A 17107-nucleotide genomic window follows, 5' to 3' on the forward strand; every position below is an offset into this window, starting at 1 on the left:
CCACCTCCTAGAGTAATGGAAATAAAAACAAAAATAAGCAAATGGGACGTAATGAAACTTAAAAGCTTTTGCAAAGCAAACTACAAACAAGATGAAAAGACAACCCTCAGAATGGGAGAAAATATTTGCCATCGAATCAATGGACAAAGGATTAATCTCTCAAATATATAAAGAGCTCATGCAGCTCAATATTCAAACAACAAATAACCCAATCCAAAAATGGGCAGAAGACCTAAATAGACATTTCTCCAAAGAAGACATACAGATGGCCAATAAGCACATGAAAAGCTGCTCAGCATCACTAATTAGTAGAGAAATGCAAATCAAAACTACAATGAGGTGTCACCTCACACCTCATAGCATCATCAGAAAATCTACAAACAAGAAATGCTGGAGAGGGTGTGGAGAAAAGGGAACCCTCTTGCATTGTTGGTGGGAATGTAAATTGATACAGCCACTATGGAGAACAGTATGGAGGTTCCTTAAAAAACTAAAAACAGAATTACCATATGACCCAGCAATCCCATTACTGGGCATATACCCAGAGAAAACCATAATTCAAAAAGACACATGCACCCCAATGTTCATTGCAGCAGTATTCACAAGAGCCAGGTCATGGAAGCAACCTAAATGCCCATTGACAGATGAATCAATAAAGACAAGTGGTACATATATACAATGGAATATTACTCAGCCATAAAAAGGAACGAAATTGTGTCATTTGTAGAGATGTGGATGAATCTAGAGACTGTCATACAGAGTGAAGTAAGTCAGAAAGAGAAAAACAAATGTCGTATATTAATGCATATATGTGGAACCTAGAAAAATGGTATAGATGAACCAGTTTGCAGGGCAGAAATTGAGACACAGATGTAGAGAACAAACATATGGACACCAAGGGGGGAAAGCGGTGTGATGAATTTGGAGATTGGGATTGACTTATATATACTAATATGTATGAAATGGATTGCTAATAAGAACCTGCTGTATAAAAAAATAATTAAAATTAAATTTAAAAAAGAAAATTGTGTGGCAGAATAACATATTATGACATGGAAATAGTTTCATGATATATTTAGTGAAAAACAGCAATATATAAAATAAAATGTAGTAGATGATCCTATTTTTTAAAAACTTGTAATATAATCAATGCCACCTCTGAGGTGTGTGAGGCCCCAGGGACATTTTTTAATGGGGTGCCTCTTTATATAAATGATTAAAGTCACTTCAAATTAGTGTCAGCACCATCCTAGCTCTCTGATCTCAAGCAATTTGGAGAAAGACTACCTTGCTGGCCAGTGGCTCACCAGGCTTCTCTCTGGGAACGAGGTCTAGCTGTGAGTGAGGTATGACTCTACAGGTGGAGTCCCAGAGCTCCTTGGAACATCTGGTTGACCCCATGCCTGGTGGGGGAGAAAAGCAGGAGAGGGTAGGAGAATGTCCCACAAAGAAGAAACAGGGCCTTGGCCCATGAGGGTCTATGTGTGGGCTCAAGACATCCTGCCTATCTAACCCTGCCAACCTGGGGTGATTCCAGGCACTGCAAGAGGACTTCAAAAAATTTGAGGCAGATGCTTCTGGTAATTGGTATCCATGTCTAGGCTCAGGGCACTGTACCTGTGCTGGACCCAGCTGGTTCCAACTGCCAGAGGAAACTTAGCCAATTTTGATAAAGGCCCTCCAAAGCTGGGGATGGGGAAGAAGAGTACCTAAAGCATAGGTCAGGATGGGTGTTCTTCTTACTGGGGTCTAAGGGTGGGACTGATTATGTATGTGCAGAAAAAGATTGGAGAGATTTACACCAAAATTGTGGATGGGCTGGGTTCTACTTTTCCCTTCTATTTCAATCAATTCATAAATTTTTTTTACAATGAAAAGAATTATTTTTGATTAAGGAAAGTTATTTTAAAGAAAGAATGTATAAATGCAAGTAAGATATACTAGTTGAGATGAAGGTTAAGTGAGAGCTTTTCTAGTATGGGTCACTGCTGGAGCTTACCTGAACATTTTTCCCAGTCGTAGCAGGTGTCATAGCCACAGGATTCTTTCTTTGTGCTACTGGATGAAAGTTTTGTCCTTTCAAGACCCCATTCTAGCTGTGGACCATCTTGGCATGAACCAATATGTAGAAAATGGAGTTGCTGATTGTTTAAACAGTTCTCGGCCAAAAACTTACAAGTGGTTGAAGTAAAGTGATGACTGGAGTGAGTATCAAGCACACAGATATCTTCTGAATAAAGGCTGTCCAAGAGAGGAAAGCAAGCATTTATATATGAAGACTAGAAAAGAAGAGATGGCGTGTAGCTAACTCACATGTTAACTTACCACCCAGCTATTCTTTCCCCCAATTGCTCTCATTTTATCTGGCATGCATTGGGATTCCTCTTTCTAAAATTTCACTTTAAGCATGGTACTACTCCCAATTGCCTTCAAATTAAAGTCTGAATTATTAAATTCTGATGATCAAAATCTTCCATATTTTGATCCAATCAACTTTTCTTTCTAGAATCATTTTTCCATCCTCCTTAATCCCTCTTTATCATCTGAAAAATTGACAATTTTCTAAACTAATAAGATTATTGTTCCTTTGCTACCATGCCAAGCCCTACTCAATCAATGTCGTATTGTGTCTCCTCTCTGCCTATCTGCATCCAGATCAATTCCTGGCTACATTTTGAAGCTAATCCTGATCGACCTAGCCGATGGTAGCCTATACCTCCTCTGAACACTTTTTAACACTTATTAATTGTAATACAAGAGTCTTATATATAATTTTATATATATATATATATATATAATTATATATTATATATAATTATATAGCTTTGTAAGTGTATTTGTATTGTGGTTAAGAGCATGAGCTTTTAAGTCAATTAATCCCTGGGTAACTTGCTAAATCTAAGTAAATGGATGGGTCCTGCTAACAAAAGGTTAGCCATAGTCCTTCTCTTGCTGAGAGGACAAGAACGCCTTGATTACTCCAAATATGAATTTCTTCTCTAATGTCAACTTGAGAGTTAACAATCAGTGCACCAGTATGTAAAATTGTTTCCGGGAACTGAAGCCCATAGCTGAGAACAAAAGGCCACTTTCTGAGAACTTAAGCTGTGGGGTCAGTCACTCTCAGAAACATCCTCAATGCCATATAAAAGAGGACTGAGGAATATAGAAAGGGGCTAGAGAGGTAAGACTGAGCTGAAATTCAGACAGTTCCAGAGGACAGTCTGTATTCTCATGGTTGGGTATTGCAAAGATAAAGATAGAAGTTTCCTCTGGGTTAAATGGACAATGGGAACATTTTAAGTACTCCCTAGAAGGCCATTTGCTGGGTGAGGGGACCCCAGCTGCAAGAAGCTCATACAAAGTGGACCACTTGTGGTTAATACTGAGGAGGGTAGATAGAGCCATCCTTGGGTTGAATTCTATCAGTGGAATGTTACAGAAAAAGACCCTGTAGTGTTCTTATAAATAAATAAACAAACAAATTAATGTGTCCCTACAAGTGTTTGTTCACTTGTAGCTCAGAGGAATGTGGGAGTGAATCAGTGTTAAAAGTGAAAAAAAAAGTTGGTGCAAAGAAATAGAAGAAAAATTTAAAAGTAACAATTATGGACACACAGTTTTAAAGATGAAAATTGCCTTAGAACAGTCTGCATTGTTTAAAATATATATTTCAAAGTAAAAAAAAAGTGAAATATCACAGCTAGGCACAGTCTGTTGGCTTCCTACTCCGTTATTCATTGTCTCCCTCAGTCATGTAACTCTAATTTTATTCAAAAACGCTTTTGCTTCTAGCCAAAGAACTGCATTTCATAGCCTCCCTTGCAGGTCCACCGGGCCATGTGAATAAGAGAAGAGTAATGAGATGGACGCCATGATAATTTTCCCAGGAACTCTCCTTAAAAAGAGAGACGGTGTCCATTTCTGGTCTTCCTTCCTTTGTACTCCAGCAGGGAAGTCTTGGATCATGAAATAAATTTAAGAATGTCAGAAGAGAAAACTTTACTTTGATAAAAATAAATAAGTAAAGTATCAGTTATACTTCAATAAAAAATAATTTATGAATATTAGATTTTTAAAAAATGAATGGCAGAACAGAAAGCAGGAAGGAGAAGCAGTCCTATCTGAAATGAGAGAATCACCAGACCATCCCTAGACTGCCTTCCCCTGCATTTATTTTGTGAGATAGAGAAACAAAACTTTACCTTAAGCTAATGTTATTTCGGATTAAATTCCCCTGAAAGTATCCCTTAAATTAATAAGCACCCTCGACATGCCAGGGTTAGTTCATGTAAAAAAAGGCAGTTATAACAGCAGAGAGTCGTGGCAGCCATATAAGGATATATCATTTTTTGTCAAGCTCTCTGCCACCACATGAAAGACTAATCTCACAAAGGGATGTGTGTGTGTGTGTGTGTGTGTGTGTGTGTGTGTGAAGTCCATGCTCACGCCTCTTTCTCTAAGCTTTTGGAGGCACAAACTTGCCCTATATTTAGGGGGAAGAGAAAGCCTTTGATATACATGAGTTTGATTTTAAACTGGACAGGAATGAGTCTTTAACATCAGAATGAGACTTTTTTTTAAACATCTTTATTGGAGTATAATGGCGTTACAACGTTGTGTTAGTTTCTGCCGTATAACAGCGTGAATCAGCTATACGTATACGTATACCCCCATACCCCCTCTCTCTTGCCTCTCCCTCCCACCCTCCCTATCCCACCCTTCTAGATGGTCACAAAGCACAGAGCTGATCTCCCTGGGCTATGCAGCTGCTTCCCACTAGCTATCTGTTTTACATTTGGTAGTGTATATATGTCCATGCCACTCTCTCACTTCGTCCCAGCTTACCCTTCCCCCTCCCCGTGTCCTCAAGTACATTCTCTACGTCTGCGTCTTTATTCCTGTTCTGTCCCTAGATTCTTCAGAACCTTTTTTTAATTTAGATTCCATATATATGTGTCAGCATGCGGTATCTTTCACTTTCTGACTTACTTCACTCTGTATGACAGACTCTAGGTCCATCCACCTCACTACAAAAAACTCAATTTCATTTCTTTTATGGCTGAGTAATATTCCATTGTATATATGTGCCACATCTTCTTTATCCATTCATCTGTTGATGGACACTTAGGTTGCTTCCTTTTCCTGGCTATTGTAAATAGAGGTGCAATGAACATTGTGGTACATGACTCTTTTTGAATTATGATTTTCTCAGGGTATATGCTCAGTAGTGGAATTGCTGGGTCATATGGTAGTTCTGTTTTAGTGTTTTAGGACCCTCTATACTGTTCTCCATAGAGGCTGTATCAATTTACATTCCCACCAACAGTGCAAGAGGGCTCCCTTTTCTCCACACCCTCTCCAGGATTTATTGTTTGTAAATTTCTTGATGATAACCATTCTGACCCGTGTGAGGTAAGGCCTCATTGTAGTTTTGATATTCATTTGTCTGATGATCAGTGATGTTGAGCATCCTTTCATGTGCTTGTTGGCAATCTGTATATCTTCTTTGGAGAAATGTCTATTTAGGTCTTCTGCCCATTTTTGGATTAGGTTGTTTGTTTTTTTGATATTGAGCTGCATGAGCTGCTTGTAAATTCTGGAGATTAATCCTTTGTCAGTTGCTTCATTTGCAAATATTTTCTCCCATTATGACGGTTCTCTTTTCATCTTGTTTATAGTTTCCTTTGCTGTGCAAAAGCTTTGAAGTCTCATTAGGACCCATTTGTTTACTTTTGTTTTTATTTCCATTTCTCTAGGAGGTGGGTCAAAAAGGATCTTGCTGTGATTTATGTCATAGGGTGTTCTGCCTATGTTTTCCTCCAAGAGTTTTACAGTGTCTGTCCTTACATTTAGGCCTTTAATACTTTTTGAGTTTATTTTTGTGTATGGTGTTAGGGAGTGTTCTAATTTCATTCTTTTACATGTAGCTGTCCAATTTTCCCAGCACCAGTTATTGAAGAGGCTGTCTTTTCTGCATTGTATATTCTTGCCTCCTTTACCAAAGATAAGGTGACCATATGTGCGTGGGTTTATCTCTGGGCTTTCTATCCTGTTCCGTTGATCTATATTTCTGTTTTTGTGCCAGTACTATACTGTCTTGATTACTGTAGCTTTGCAGTATAATCTGAAGTCAGGGAGTCTGATTCCTCCAGCTCCATTTTTCTTTCTCAAGTTTGCTTTGGCTATTCGGGGTCTTTTGTGTTTCCATACAAATTGTGAAATTTTTTGTTCTAGTTCTGTGAAAAATGCCAGCGGTAGTTTGATAGGGATTGCATTGAATCTGTAGATTGCTTTGGGTAGTAGAGTCATTTTCACAATGTTGATTCTTCCAATCCAAGAACATGGTAAATCTCTCCATCTGTTTGTATCATCTTTAATTTCTTTCATCAGTGTCTTATAGTTTTCTGCATATAGGTGTTTTGTCTCCTTAGGTAGGTTTATTCCTAGGTATTTTATTCTTTTTGTTGCAATGGTAAATGGGAGTGTTTCCTTAATTTCTCTTTCAGATTTTTCATCATTAGTATATAGGAATGCAAGAGATTTCTGTGCATTAATTTTGTATCCTGCTACTTTACCAAATTCAATTGATTAGCTCTAGTTGTTTTCTAGTACCATCTTTAGGATCCTCTAAGTATAGTATCATTTCATCTGCAAACAGTGACAGTTTTGCTTCTTCTTTTCCGATTTGGATTCCTTTTATTTCTTTTTCTTCTCTGATTGCTGTGGCTAAAACTTCCAAAACTATGTTGAATAATAGTGGTGAGAGTGGGCAACCTTGACTTGTTCCTGATCTTAGAGGAAATGGTTTCAGTTTTTCATGATTGAGAATGATATTGCCTATGGATTTGTCATATATGACCTTTATTATGTTGAGGTAAGTTCCCTCTATGCCCACTCTCTGGAGGATTTTTTTTTGTCATAAATGGTGTTGAATTTTGTCGAAAGCTTTTCCTGCATCTATTGAGATTATCGTGTTGTTTTATCTTTCATTTTGTTAATATGGTGTATCACATTGACTGATTTGCGTATATTGAAGAATCCTTGCATTCCTGGGATAAACCCCACTTGATCGTGGGGTATGATCCTTTTAATGTGCTGCTGTATTCTGTTTGCTAGTATTACACTGAGGATTTTTGCATCTATGTTCATCAGTGATATTGGCCTGTAGTTTTCTTATTTTGTGACATCTTTGTCTGGTTTTGGTATCAGGGTGATCGTGGCCTCGTAGAATGAATTTGGGAGTGTTCGTCCCTCTGCGATATTTTGGACCATTTTGAGAAGGATAAGTGTGAGCTCTTCTGTAAATGTTTGATAGAATTTGCCTGTGAAGACTTCTGGTCCTGGACTTTTGTTTGTTGGAAGATTTTTAATCACAGTTTCAGTTTCAGTGCCTGTGATTGGTCTGTTTATATTTTCTATTTCTTCCTTGTTCAGTTTTGGGATGTTGTGCTTTCCTAAGAATTTGTCCATTTCTTCCAGGTTGTCCATTTTATTGGCATATAGCTGCTTGTCATAATCTCTCATGATCCTTTGTATTTCTGCAGTGTCAGTTGTTATCTCTCCTTTTTCATTTCTAATTCTTTTGACTTGAGTTTTCTCCCTTTTTTTCTTGATGAATGTGGCTAATGGTTTATCACTTTTGTTTATCTTCTCAAATAACCAGCTTTTAGTTTTATTGATCTTTGCTATTGTTTCCTTCATGACTATTTCGTTTATTTCTGATGTCATCTTTATGATTTCTTTCCTTCTGCTAACTGGTTTTTTTGTTCTTCTTTCTGTAATTGCTTTTGGTGTAAGGTTATGTTGTTTATTTGAGTTGTTTCTTGTTTCTTGAGGTAGGCTTGTATTGCTATAAACTTCCCTCTTAGAACTGCTTTTGCTGCATCCCGTAGGTTTTGGATCATCATGTTTTCATTGTCATTTGTTTCTAAGTATGTTTTGATTTCCTCTTTGATTTCTTCTGTGATCTCTTGATTATTTAGTAGTGTATTGTTTAGCCTCCATGTGTTTGTATTTTTTATAGTTTTTTTCCTGTAATTGATATCTAGTCTCATAACATTGTGGTAGGAAAAGATACTTGATATGATTTCAATTTTCTTAAATTTACCAAGCCTTGTTTTGTGACCCAAGGTATGGTCTATCCTGGAGAATGTTCCATGAGCACTTGAGAAGAAAGTGTATTCTATTGTGTTTGGAAAGAATATCCCATAAATATAAATTGAGTCCATTATGTTTAATGTGTCATTTAAATCTTATGTTTCCTTATTTATTTTCATTTTGGATCATCTGTCCATTGGTGAAAGTGGGATGTTAAAATCCCCTACTATGATTGTGTTACTGTCTCTTTCCCCTTTTATGGCTGTTAGCATTTGCCTTATGTATTGAGGTGTTCCTCTGTTGAGTGCATAAATATTTACAATGTTATGTCTTCTTATTGGAGTGATCCCTTGATCATTATGTAGTGTGCTTCTTTGTCTCTTGTAATAGTCTTCATTTTAAAGTCTATTTTGTCTGATATGAGAATTGGTACTCCAGCTTTCTTTTGATTTCCATTTGCATGTAATATCTTTTTCCATCCCCTCACTTTGTCTGTATGTGTCCCGAGGGGTGAAGTGGGTCTCTTGTAGACAGCATATATATGGGTCTTGTTTTTGTATCCATTCAGCCAGTCTATGTCTTTTGTTTGGAGCATTTAATCCATTTACATTTAAGGTAGTTATCAATATGTATGTTCCTATTATCATTTTCCTAACTGTTTGGAGTTTGTTATTGTAGGTCTTTTCCTTCTCTTGTGTCTCCTGCCCAGAGAAGTTCCTTTAGCATTTGTTGTAAAGGTGGTTTTGTGGTGCTGAATTCTCTTAGCTTTTGCTTGTCTGTAAAGGTTTTAATTTCTCCATCCAATCTGAATGAGATCCTTGCTCGGTAGAGTAATCTTGGTTGTAGGTTTTTCCCTTTTATCCCTTAAAAATGTCCTGCCACTTCTGGCTTGCAGAATTTCTGCTGAAAATTTAGCTCTTAACCTTATGGGGATACCCTTGTATGTTATTTGTTGCTTTTCCGTTACTGCTTTTATTATTTTTTCTTTATATTTAATTTTCGATAGTTTGTTAATATGTGTCTTGGCATGTTTCTCCTTGGATTAATCCTGTATGGGACTCTCTGTGCTTCCTGGACTTTATTTCCTTTGCCATGTTAGGGAAGTTTTCAACTATAATCCCTTCAAATGTTTTCTCAGACCCTTTCTTTTTCTCTTCTTCTTCTGGGACACATATAATTCAAATGTTGGTGCATTTAATGTTGTCCCAGAGGTCCCTGAGACTGTCTTCAGTTCTTTTCATTCTTTTTTCTTTATTCTGCTCTGTGGTAGTTATTTCCACTATTTTATCTTCCAGGTCACTTATCCGTTCTTCTATCTCAGTTATTCTGCTATTGATTCCTTCTACAGTATTTTTAATTTCATTTATTGTGTTGTTCATCATTACTTGTTTGCTCTTTAATTTTTCTAGATCCTTGTTAAATGTTTTGTATTTTCTCCATTATATTTCCAAGATTTTGGATCATCTTTACTATTATTACTCTGAATTCTTTTTCAGGTATACTGTCTATGTCCTCTTCATTTGTTTGGTCTGGTAGGTTTTTACCTTGCTACTTCAACTGCTGCATATTTCTCTGTCTTCTCATTTTGTTTAACTTACTGTGTTTGGGGTCTCTTTTTCCCAGGCTGCAGGTTTGTAGTTCCCGTTCTTTTTGGTGTCTGCCACCAGTGGGTGAGGTTGGTTCAGTGGGTTGTGTAGGCTTCCTGATGGAGGGGACTGGTGCCTGTGTTCTAGTGGATGAGGCTGGATCTTGTCTTTCTGGTGGGCAGGGCTGCTTCCAGCAGTGTGTTTTGGGATGTCTGTGAACTTAGTATGATTTTAGACAGCCTCTTTGCTAATGGGTGGGGTTGTGTTCCTGTCTTGCTAGTTGTTTGGCATGAGGTGTCCAGCACTGGAGCTTGCTGGCCGTTGGGTGGAGCTGGGTCTTAGGACTGAGGCGGAGATCTCTGGGAGAGCTCTCGCCTATTGATATTACATGGTGCTGGGAGGTGTCTGGTGGTTCAGTGTCCTGAACTCAGCTCTCTCACCTCCGAGGCTCAGGCCTTACCCCTGGCTGGAGCAGTAAGACCCTGTCAGCCACATGGATCAGAAGAAAAGGGAGAAAAAAAGGAAACAAAGAAAAAAATAAAATTAAAATGTTTTAAAAATAAAAAATGAAAATATTAATAAAATTTAAAAAGTAATAAAAAAAGGGAGCAACCAAACCAATAAACAAATCCACCAATGATAACAAGCACTAAAAATTATACTAAGATAAACATAAAAATCAGAAACTAGTCAGTCACATACAGCAATCCCGAAGTCTACAGTTGGTCCCAAAGTCCACCTCCTCAATTTTGGGATGATTCCTTGTCTATTCAGGTATTCCATAGATGTAGGGTACATCAAGTTGATTGTGGAGATTTAATCTGCTGCTCCTTAGGCTGCTGGGAGAAATTTCCCTTTCTCTTCTTTGTTCGCACAGCTCCCGGGGTTCAGCTTTGGATTTGGCCCCGCCTCTTCATGTATGTTGCCTTCTGGCATCTGTTCTTCACCCAGACAGGACGGGGTTAAAGGAGTGGCTGATTATGGTGCTCTGGCTCACTCAGGCTGGGGCGATGGAGGGGTACAGAATGAGGGGCGAGCCTGTGGTGGCAGAGGCTGGCATGATGTTGCACCAGCCTGAGGTGCACCTTGTATTCTCTTGGGGAAGTTGTCCCTCGATCATGGGACCCTGGCAGTGGCGGGCTGCACAGGCTTCCAGGACAGGAGATGTGAATAGTGACCTGTGCTTGCACATAGGATTCTTGGTGGCTGCAGCAGCAGCCTTAGCGCTTCATGCCCATCTCTGGTGTCCGCACTGATAGTTGCAGCTCGTGCCCGCAGAATGAGACTGTTTTAGTAACAAAAGCCATGCAAACTTAGTGGACAAGGGTGAGAGGCAATTAAGAAAGCTTGCTACCAAGTGGGAAGGAAGAATTCAACAGAGCATAAGGAGTATCGGTTATGTGAAGAATTAATATGCTTTGTCTTCATGGCTCAAGAAGCCCAGCTCCTCCATTAAGTTGGTTACACTAGACTGGTTTTCCATTTCTAAACAGAGTCCATAGAGTATCTCTTACCCACAGTCTTCTTCTGGAGACATGCAAATGCATTCAGATCCCGACTGTTTTTGTCCTGGTTGACAATGGCCTTTTAAGAGTGCCAAGGTATCTGAAACAAAAGAAAATGAAGATAAGAACAATGCACACCGTGGATTTCAAGTGATAAGTTTGAATTTAGGAGAAAAGGCAGTGGTGAAAAGTTCTCATTTATCTTTTGGAGTTAGAGCATTCATTTTGGCTTTTCCAAATATGTTGTCATGAAATAGTCCATCTGAAAGTTCCTTTCTAGCTCTAGGAGCTGTCATTTTCCAACCTAGAACTGCTGCTAAGTTCAGAGAACTAAAGAAAATGGAATTGGTGAAATTTTTGCTCATTTGTTATTCAAACATTTATTGAGCGACTGTGATTTCCCAGCACCGCCGTAGGTTCTGGGGATAGTGGGTTGAGAAAAATTTGACCCATATCCCATGCTCTCAGAGCTTCTAGTCTTGTGGAGCAGACAGACATTAATCAAAAAAACACACTGTACACATAGAATTGTGGCTGTTATTAGTGCTATTGAAGAGAAAGCATATAATCAAGAAAATTGATGTAGCCAGGAAGGTTATGAACAGTAAAATGGGAAGAGAAAAGGGAGTGTGTTTGAAGCAAAGGCAATAGCAGGCATAAACATGGTCAAAAGAGAGGTAATGTGTGACTTTCTTGGAACTGTAAGAAAGCCAGGGAAACAAGGACATGGAAATGGTACAGCCAGAGAGATGGCTGTGTGGCAGACTGTGTAAGGTCATAAAGGGCTTTCAAAGGATTTTTGTCTTATTTTGTAAGCAGTGGCAAGTCTTTGATAGGTTTTAGCAGGGGGTGGTGTGACAAAATCAGGTCTGGATTTGGAAAAGAAGTTAATTTTGGTTTCTCTGTGGAGAATGAATTTGGAGAGGCATGGTGGTCAAGAGAATAGACAATTTATGAGGTTATTATAGTAGTTTGGGTGAAAGAGAATGGGAATTTTGACCGAAGTGCCAGAGGTAGAAATGGAGAGAAGTGGATGAACTTGAGACATTTTAAGCACATAAAATGGATGATATTGCATATTGTGGGTAAGTTATGAGAACTGCCAAGTATAATTCTTAGGTTTATAGTTTGCATGAGAGAATAGATATTGGTGCCTTAACTGAAATAGAAAATACTAGAAGATGTTAGTTGTAGGGAAGCTACGGTGATGACTCAAGAATTCCTCTCTGCATATGTTGAATTTATAGTCTCTTTAAGACAGCCAAACAAAATAGACACATAGGAATTTGAATATTGAAGTCTAAAACTCAGTGGAGAAGTCTGTGATAAAGATTTAAATTTGTTATTAGCCTATGGGGGAAATCATTGATGCTATGGGTATGGGTGAGATTCCCCAGCAGGAGAGCGTAGCATGAGGTGAGGGGACAGATCTGAGCCTTGAGGAACTACATTTAAAGTCCATGCAAAGGCAGGAGCCTGCCAAAAATAGAGGGCAGCAGCCAGAGAGGTAGAAGCTAAACCAGACAGCGCTGTGTCTTGGAAGCCAGGGAAAGAACGAATGTGCAGAAGGTCAACACTGTTGAATGCTGCTGGGAGGGCAAGGCAGATGAGGACCAAAATATTGTCTATTCTGTTAAGCAATATGGATGTCAGTGACGACAATCATGTGAATAGATTTGGGGGGATGATGGCTTGAAAGTCAGATTTTTCTTATAAGAATAATCAATGAAGAAATGCAACTCCCAAATGTGGCTATTTATCCCTATGATATTCTAGATATTAGGATGTTATGTGGAAAAAAAAAATAGAATGAAAACAGCAGTAGTCCCCTAATAGTGGGAAAACAGACATTAATCAAACAATCACAGTGATGGGTTTATAATTAAAGGCAGAGATAGGTATTTTGAAAAAATAAAGTTCCAGGAGATCATATCACCAAAAAAATCCAACTGAGAAATGTAAGGAAGATCTATAAGGAAATGATGCTTGACCTAAGATGAGCAATTGAATAGTGTGTACGAGAGGAAGGGAGATTAAAATAGAAGGAAGAACACTTGGATGTATTATATGGAAGGGGAAATCTTGGTTATCTTTGCTTTTGTTCAGGCTCATCCACAGAAGCTTTAGACTGGTTGAATTAAACCTGGAGCTGACATCCTGAGGCTCCTGGATGAAACACAGTCTAGTCCCTGGACTGGATCTGACTAATCAGGCATCCACAGAACCACAGTGGCCTCTGTAAGCAAGTAATTGTCAAAGGAGGGCTGTAGGCAGGTATATCAGGCAAGAGGTTTGGTAGGGAAGGAAGTTTATATTAGAGGCAAAAATAAAGATTTAGAAAATTGGTAGGTTTTCTTCTTTGCTGCTATGCATTTCCATTCCCTATTATTACTCTCTGTTAGGACCCTCATTCCATCTGGTGAAATTTGGCTCAGAATTTTCATGAACATGGAGACCTATAGCTGATGGTAAGGTCTCAGATACTAAGATTTCCATTGACATGGGCTCGTTTTTCTTTGGTTTCTGTGTGGCCTTTGGCTTTTGTAAATAAATCCACGCTTAGGTCAAGGAGGGACCCTAAGCTATACATTGTTTCCAAAGAGCATCAACTCTCAAGCACACAGAGCATTGTTCCCTCCCTACCGATTTGACATCATCAATGATCACCTGCAAGGACTCTTTGCTCCCTCACTAAGCGTCAGGTGGAAGCCCAAACTGGCCCTCAGCTGCCCATGCTGCCTGCCCTGCACAGTTTTTGAGAAACACGGAAATGAGAACATTGTGATTTTTAAGTGCTGAGGGCAAGGGGATATTCTGGAGGTGTTGATTTCTCAGAGGAAGGGAAAAAACTAACAGTGGAGGTGTGCAGCATCTCATTTCTTCAGGAAGCAAAATTCTTTTTCACATTGAAAAAATTAAAAGTCTTCCTGGCCAACAAATGACCTGAAGTCTCTTTATCACACAGCTCCTCCCACATTGACAGGAAAGAGTGCTCAGTTTTATTGATGATTTTCTTTCTTTTTCTGTGACTCCCTTCATTGATCTTCCTGCCAACGTTGTTGAGAGAAAGTATATGAGATGGGATATTTCTTTCCTTTATCTCGATGTAGAACATTTTGTTATCTCTCAGTTTGGATTATAATTTTAATTTCTTTTCCAAACACAGAGATGTGTGTGCATTTGCGTGTGTGTGTGTGTGTGTGTGTGTGTGTGTGTGTGTGTATACATATGCTGTTATTTTTATAAAGAGGAGGATGCTACCTAAGATGCCCAGAGGATCTTAACTCTCTAAACCCTGTGGTCCCCAAATGCATTCATACCTCTGACATATATGATCAGGAGTCGAGTGAAACCAAGCTACAATACTAACCTGAAGTTCTCACAAATTTCCATGTGGTCTCTTTATCAATAGTTTTAAGGTTTTTATAATAGGTTAAGCTTCCCCTTTTCCTTCACACATGGTAAAAGCCCAGAAGAGGATAAAGAAGGCAAGATGGCAGAGAGCTTGAGGAATTATCAGAGCTGCTGCACAGTTCTTGTTTGACCCAAACTGTCTGACTTTGGGTCTAATTTAGCCTCTCTGTGCCTTTGGTTTTTCCTTGACAAAATAGGCTCAATCATGTCTGAGCTCAGAGAGATCATCAAGAATTCTCTGATTAAAAATGAGACATTATTTGAAAAAGCATGTTGAGAAGTTTGGAAGATATGAATTAGTAGAAGCTCCCTTAACTGTCCTCCAAGTAACCAACAGGCCAGACTAACCAGGGATTTCAGCTGCTCCATGCCAGCTGCCTGTCCAACACTGAACTGCAAGTTTTATAGGCTCCTCTCTTCCACAGCTTCACACTTCTGCCCCTACCAGTCCAGCTATAGACTTACCAAGAGTCAGTTTTGTTTGTTTCCAAGTCTATTTATGCTAGTTACTATTGTAATTGTGTAAGTTGATTAAACATATCAACTGATAAAGGAGGAAAAAAAGTTATTTTTATAAAAACTAAGTTGAAAATGCTGAATAATTGAAAGTGGTTTGCAAAAATTTTGCTTTGAATTAATGTGGATCAGACTACTATAAAAGATTAAGGAAAAATAAAAGCATTTTGTAGTCAAATTTGATGCAAAAGTTGCCTTTAATCTTTCACCTCTCTTCCAAAGAGAGATAATTCTCAACTTTGTCTGTATCTGGATTAACTCAGAGAGATTTTATACAAACACAAAATATTGGGCCCTCCCAGCTCAATGGCATCAGAACCAGGGGATGGGACTTAAGCAGAGGTGTTTCTTAAAGAAGTGCCCCACTTGGAGTTAAAAAACCCATTGTTTTAGAGAAACTGATATGGGATAACATAGATGATGAATTATGTATTTGTTTTATTTGAGGAAAATCTTGAAACTCAAATCAGGAGACCCTTTAGGAACTAAGAGGTTGGTCCTATGTCAGAAAATTGGCGAATATTTGTGTATTTCTATGTTCTAAGTTAAAATAAAATGTTTAATTAAAAAGCAGTGTGGACTACTTTTCTATGGCTCTCCACTTGAACTAAATTTTCAGTTAACCATCAATTCTGATTTTTTCATATGAGAGCACTTGCACTCCCTCAAAATCGTGAAGTATTAAATTGGAAAAGAAAACTGACCTCACTGTCTAATATTTGAAGATATCCACTTGACCAATAGCTACTTATGTGCTGCCTGACCTCATCATCGACACGGGGTGAAATACAACCCAGCCCGCCAGTGAAATCTTCTTAAGAAATAGCTCCTCTGTAGATGCTACACGACCAACCACAAAGGACCTTAGCAGACCCCAGTATCCTGAGCAGCTACTCACCTTTTTCACAGGCGAGTGAGCTTGAAATGGGAGGTGTCCAGGAATCCCCACTGCATGTGTACCTTGATGGCCCAGCAACAACAAAGCCTCTGGGGCAGGTTAGCTCAATGGATTCACCAATTTTATATAATGTCTGAAATGGTGACAGTGTCAGTACTTCCTGCACCACTGGCTTGAGGCACTCTGTCCCTGCAGAGAGAGAAATATTTCAGATGTATTTGGTGGAGCAGAATACTCAATGGATACAGGCAGATTTTGTGCAATCCAAGAAGTGATTTTAATATGATTTACCACATTGGTTCAGCTTTAATGCTGCCTTTTGATGAGAAAGACTGGGGGTTGAGGATCCCAGTTTGGAAAGTGGGAAACTGTCTTTAGTTCCATTAACTGAAGAACTTGCTAAGGAACTGGCTTCAGATACTCCTTTCATTATATCATTGGGAGCTTTTCAAGAAATAATCTTTTCCACTCTTCTCCCCAGTGAGTCTTCCCCAAAGCAAGTCACCACATTGTGGGTGACACAGAGACAGGATGTTCTAATTGACACTGGTCTCAACTCTGTGTCATGATATTCCAGAATAACTCTTTGGAGTCCCCATCTGAGCCTTGTTTAATCGCATTTTGACTTTCCTGAAGCATGGGTATGTGGGGAGCCTGCGAACTCCTCCTCTCTCTTTGAGCAAAAGATGTGGATGTGCTCCAAGGAGAAAATTGCATTTCACACAAAAAATCCCATCTCTGATACATAAAGAGTGTAAGTATCAGCTTCCTGGGACTCATTATTTCGCATCTCTTTGTACATCGGGCAAGGCAGATGCCTGTGGTTAGATGCAGTTAGCAGACTTCCCAGATTTCTTCTTAAACACATGCCTCACAGTCCTGCTAATACTCAGGGGCAGGAAAACTAAAATATGAAGATAGTTTGAAATCTAATTTGAGCAGATGAATTCTACTTTCTGCCTTACTAAACCTTTTCACTAGAGTTACTAAAAAAATAGTAAAGTGTACTAATCTAAGGGTGTGACTTTGCTCTATTTGGGGCACATCCATTCTCTAGCAGAGTCATGTGGAAGGCCTGCCCAGTTCTC

At 38.8% G+C, this 17107-nt stretch overlaps 1 protein-coding gene across 1 annotated transcript in view; it reads right to left on the reverse strand.

Moving 5' to 3' along the window:
• Positions 1-17107, reverse strand: part of C6 (complement C6) — an 86205-nt gene that overhangs the window by 15036 nt on the left and 54062 nt on the right. Inside the window, exons 14-16 of the mRNA XM_022598482.2 lie at positions 16020-16208; positions 11201-11291; positions 2000-2241 (exon numbers count right to left, since the gene is read on the reverse strand). Coding sequence (XP_022454190.1) covers positions 2000-2241; positions 11201-11291; positions 16020-16208 — 522 coding nt within the window. The remainder of the gene's footprint in view (positions 1-1999; positions 2242-11200; positions 11292-16019; positions 16209-17107) is intronic.

This window comes from Delphinapterus leucas, chromosome 3, assembly GCF_059928025.1.
Source record: "Delphinapterus leucas isolate spDelLeu-1000000601 "Yukka" chromosome 3, BTC_Dleu_Yukka2, whole genome shotgun sequence".
NCBI classification, from domain to species: Eukaryota; Metazoa; Chordata; class Mammalia; order Artiodactyla; family Monodontidae; genus Delphinapterus; species Delphinapterus leucas.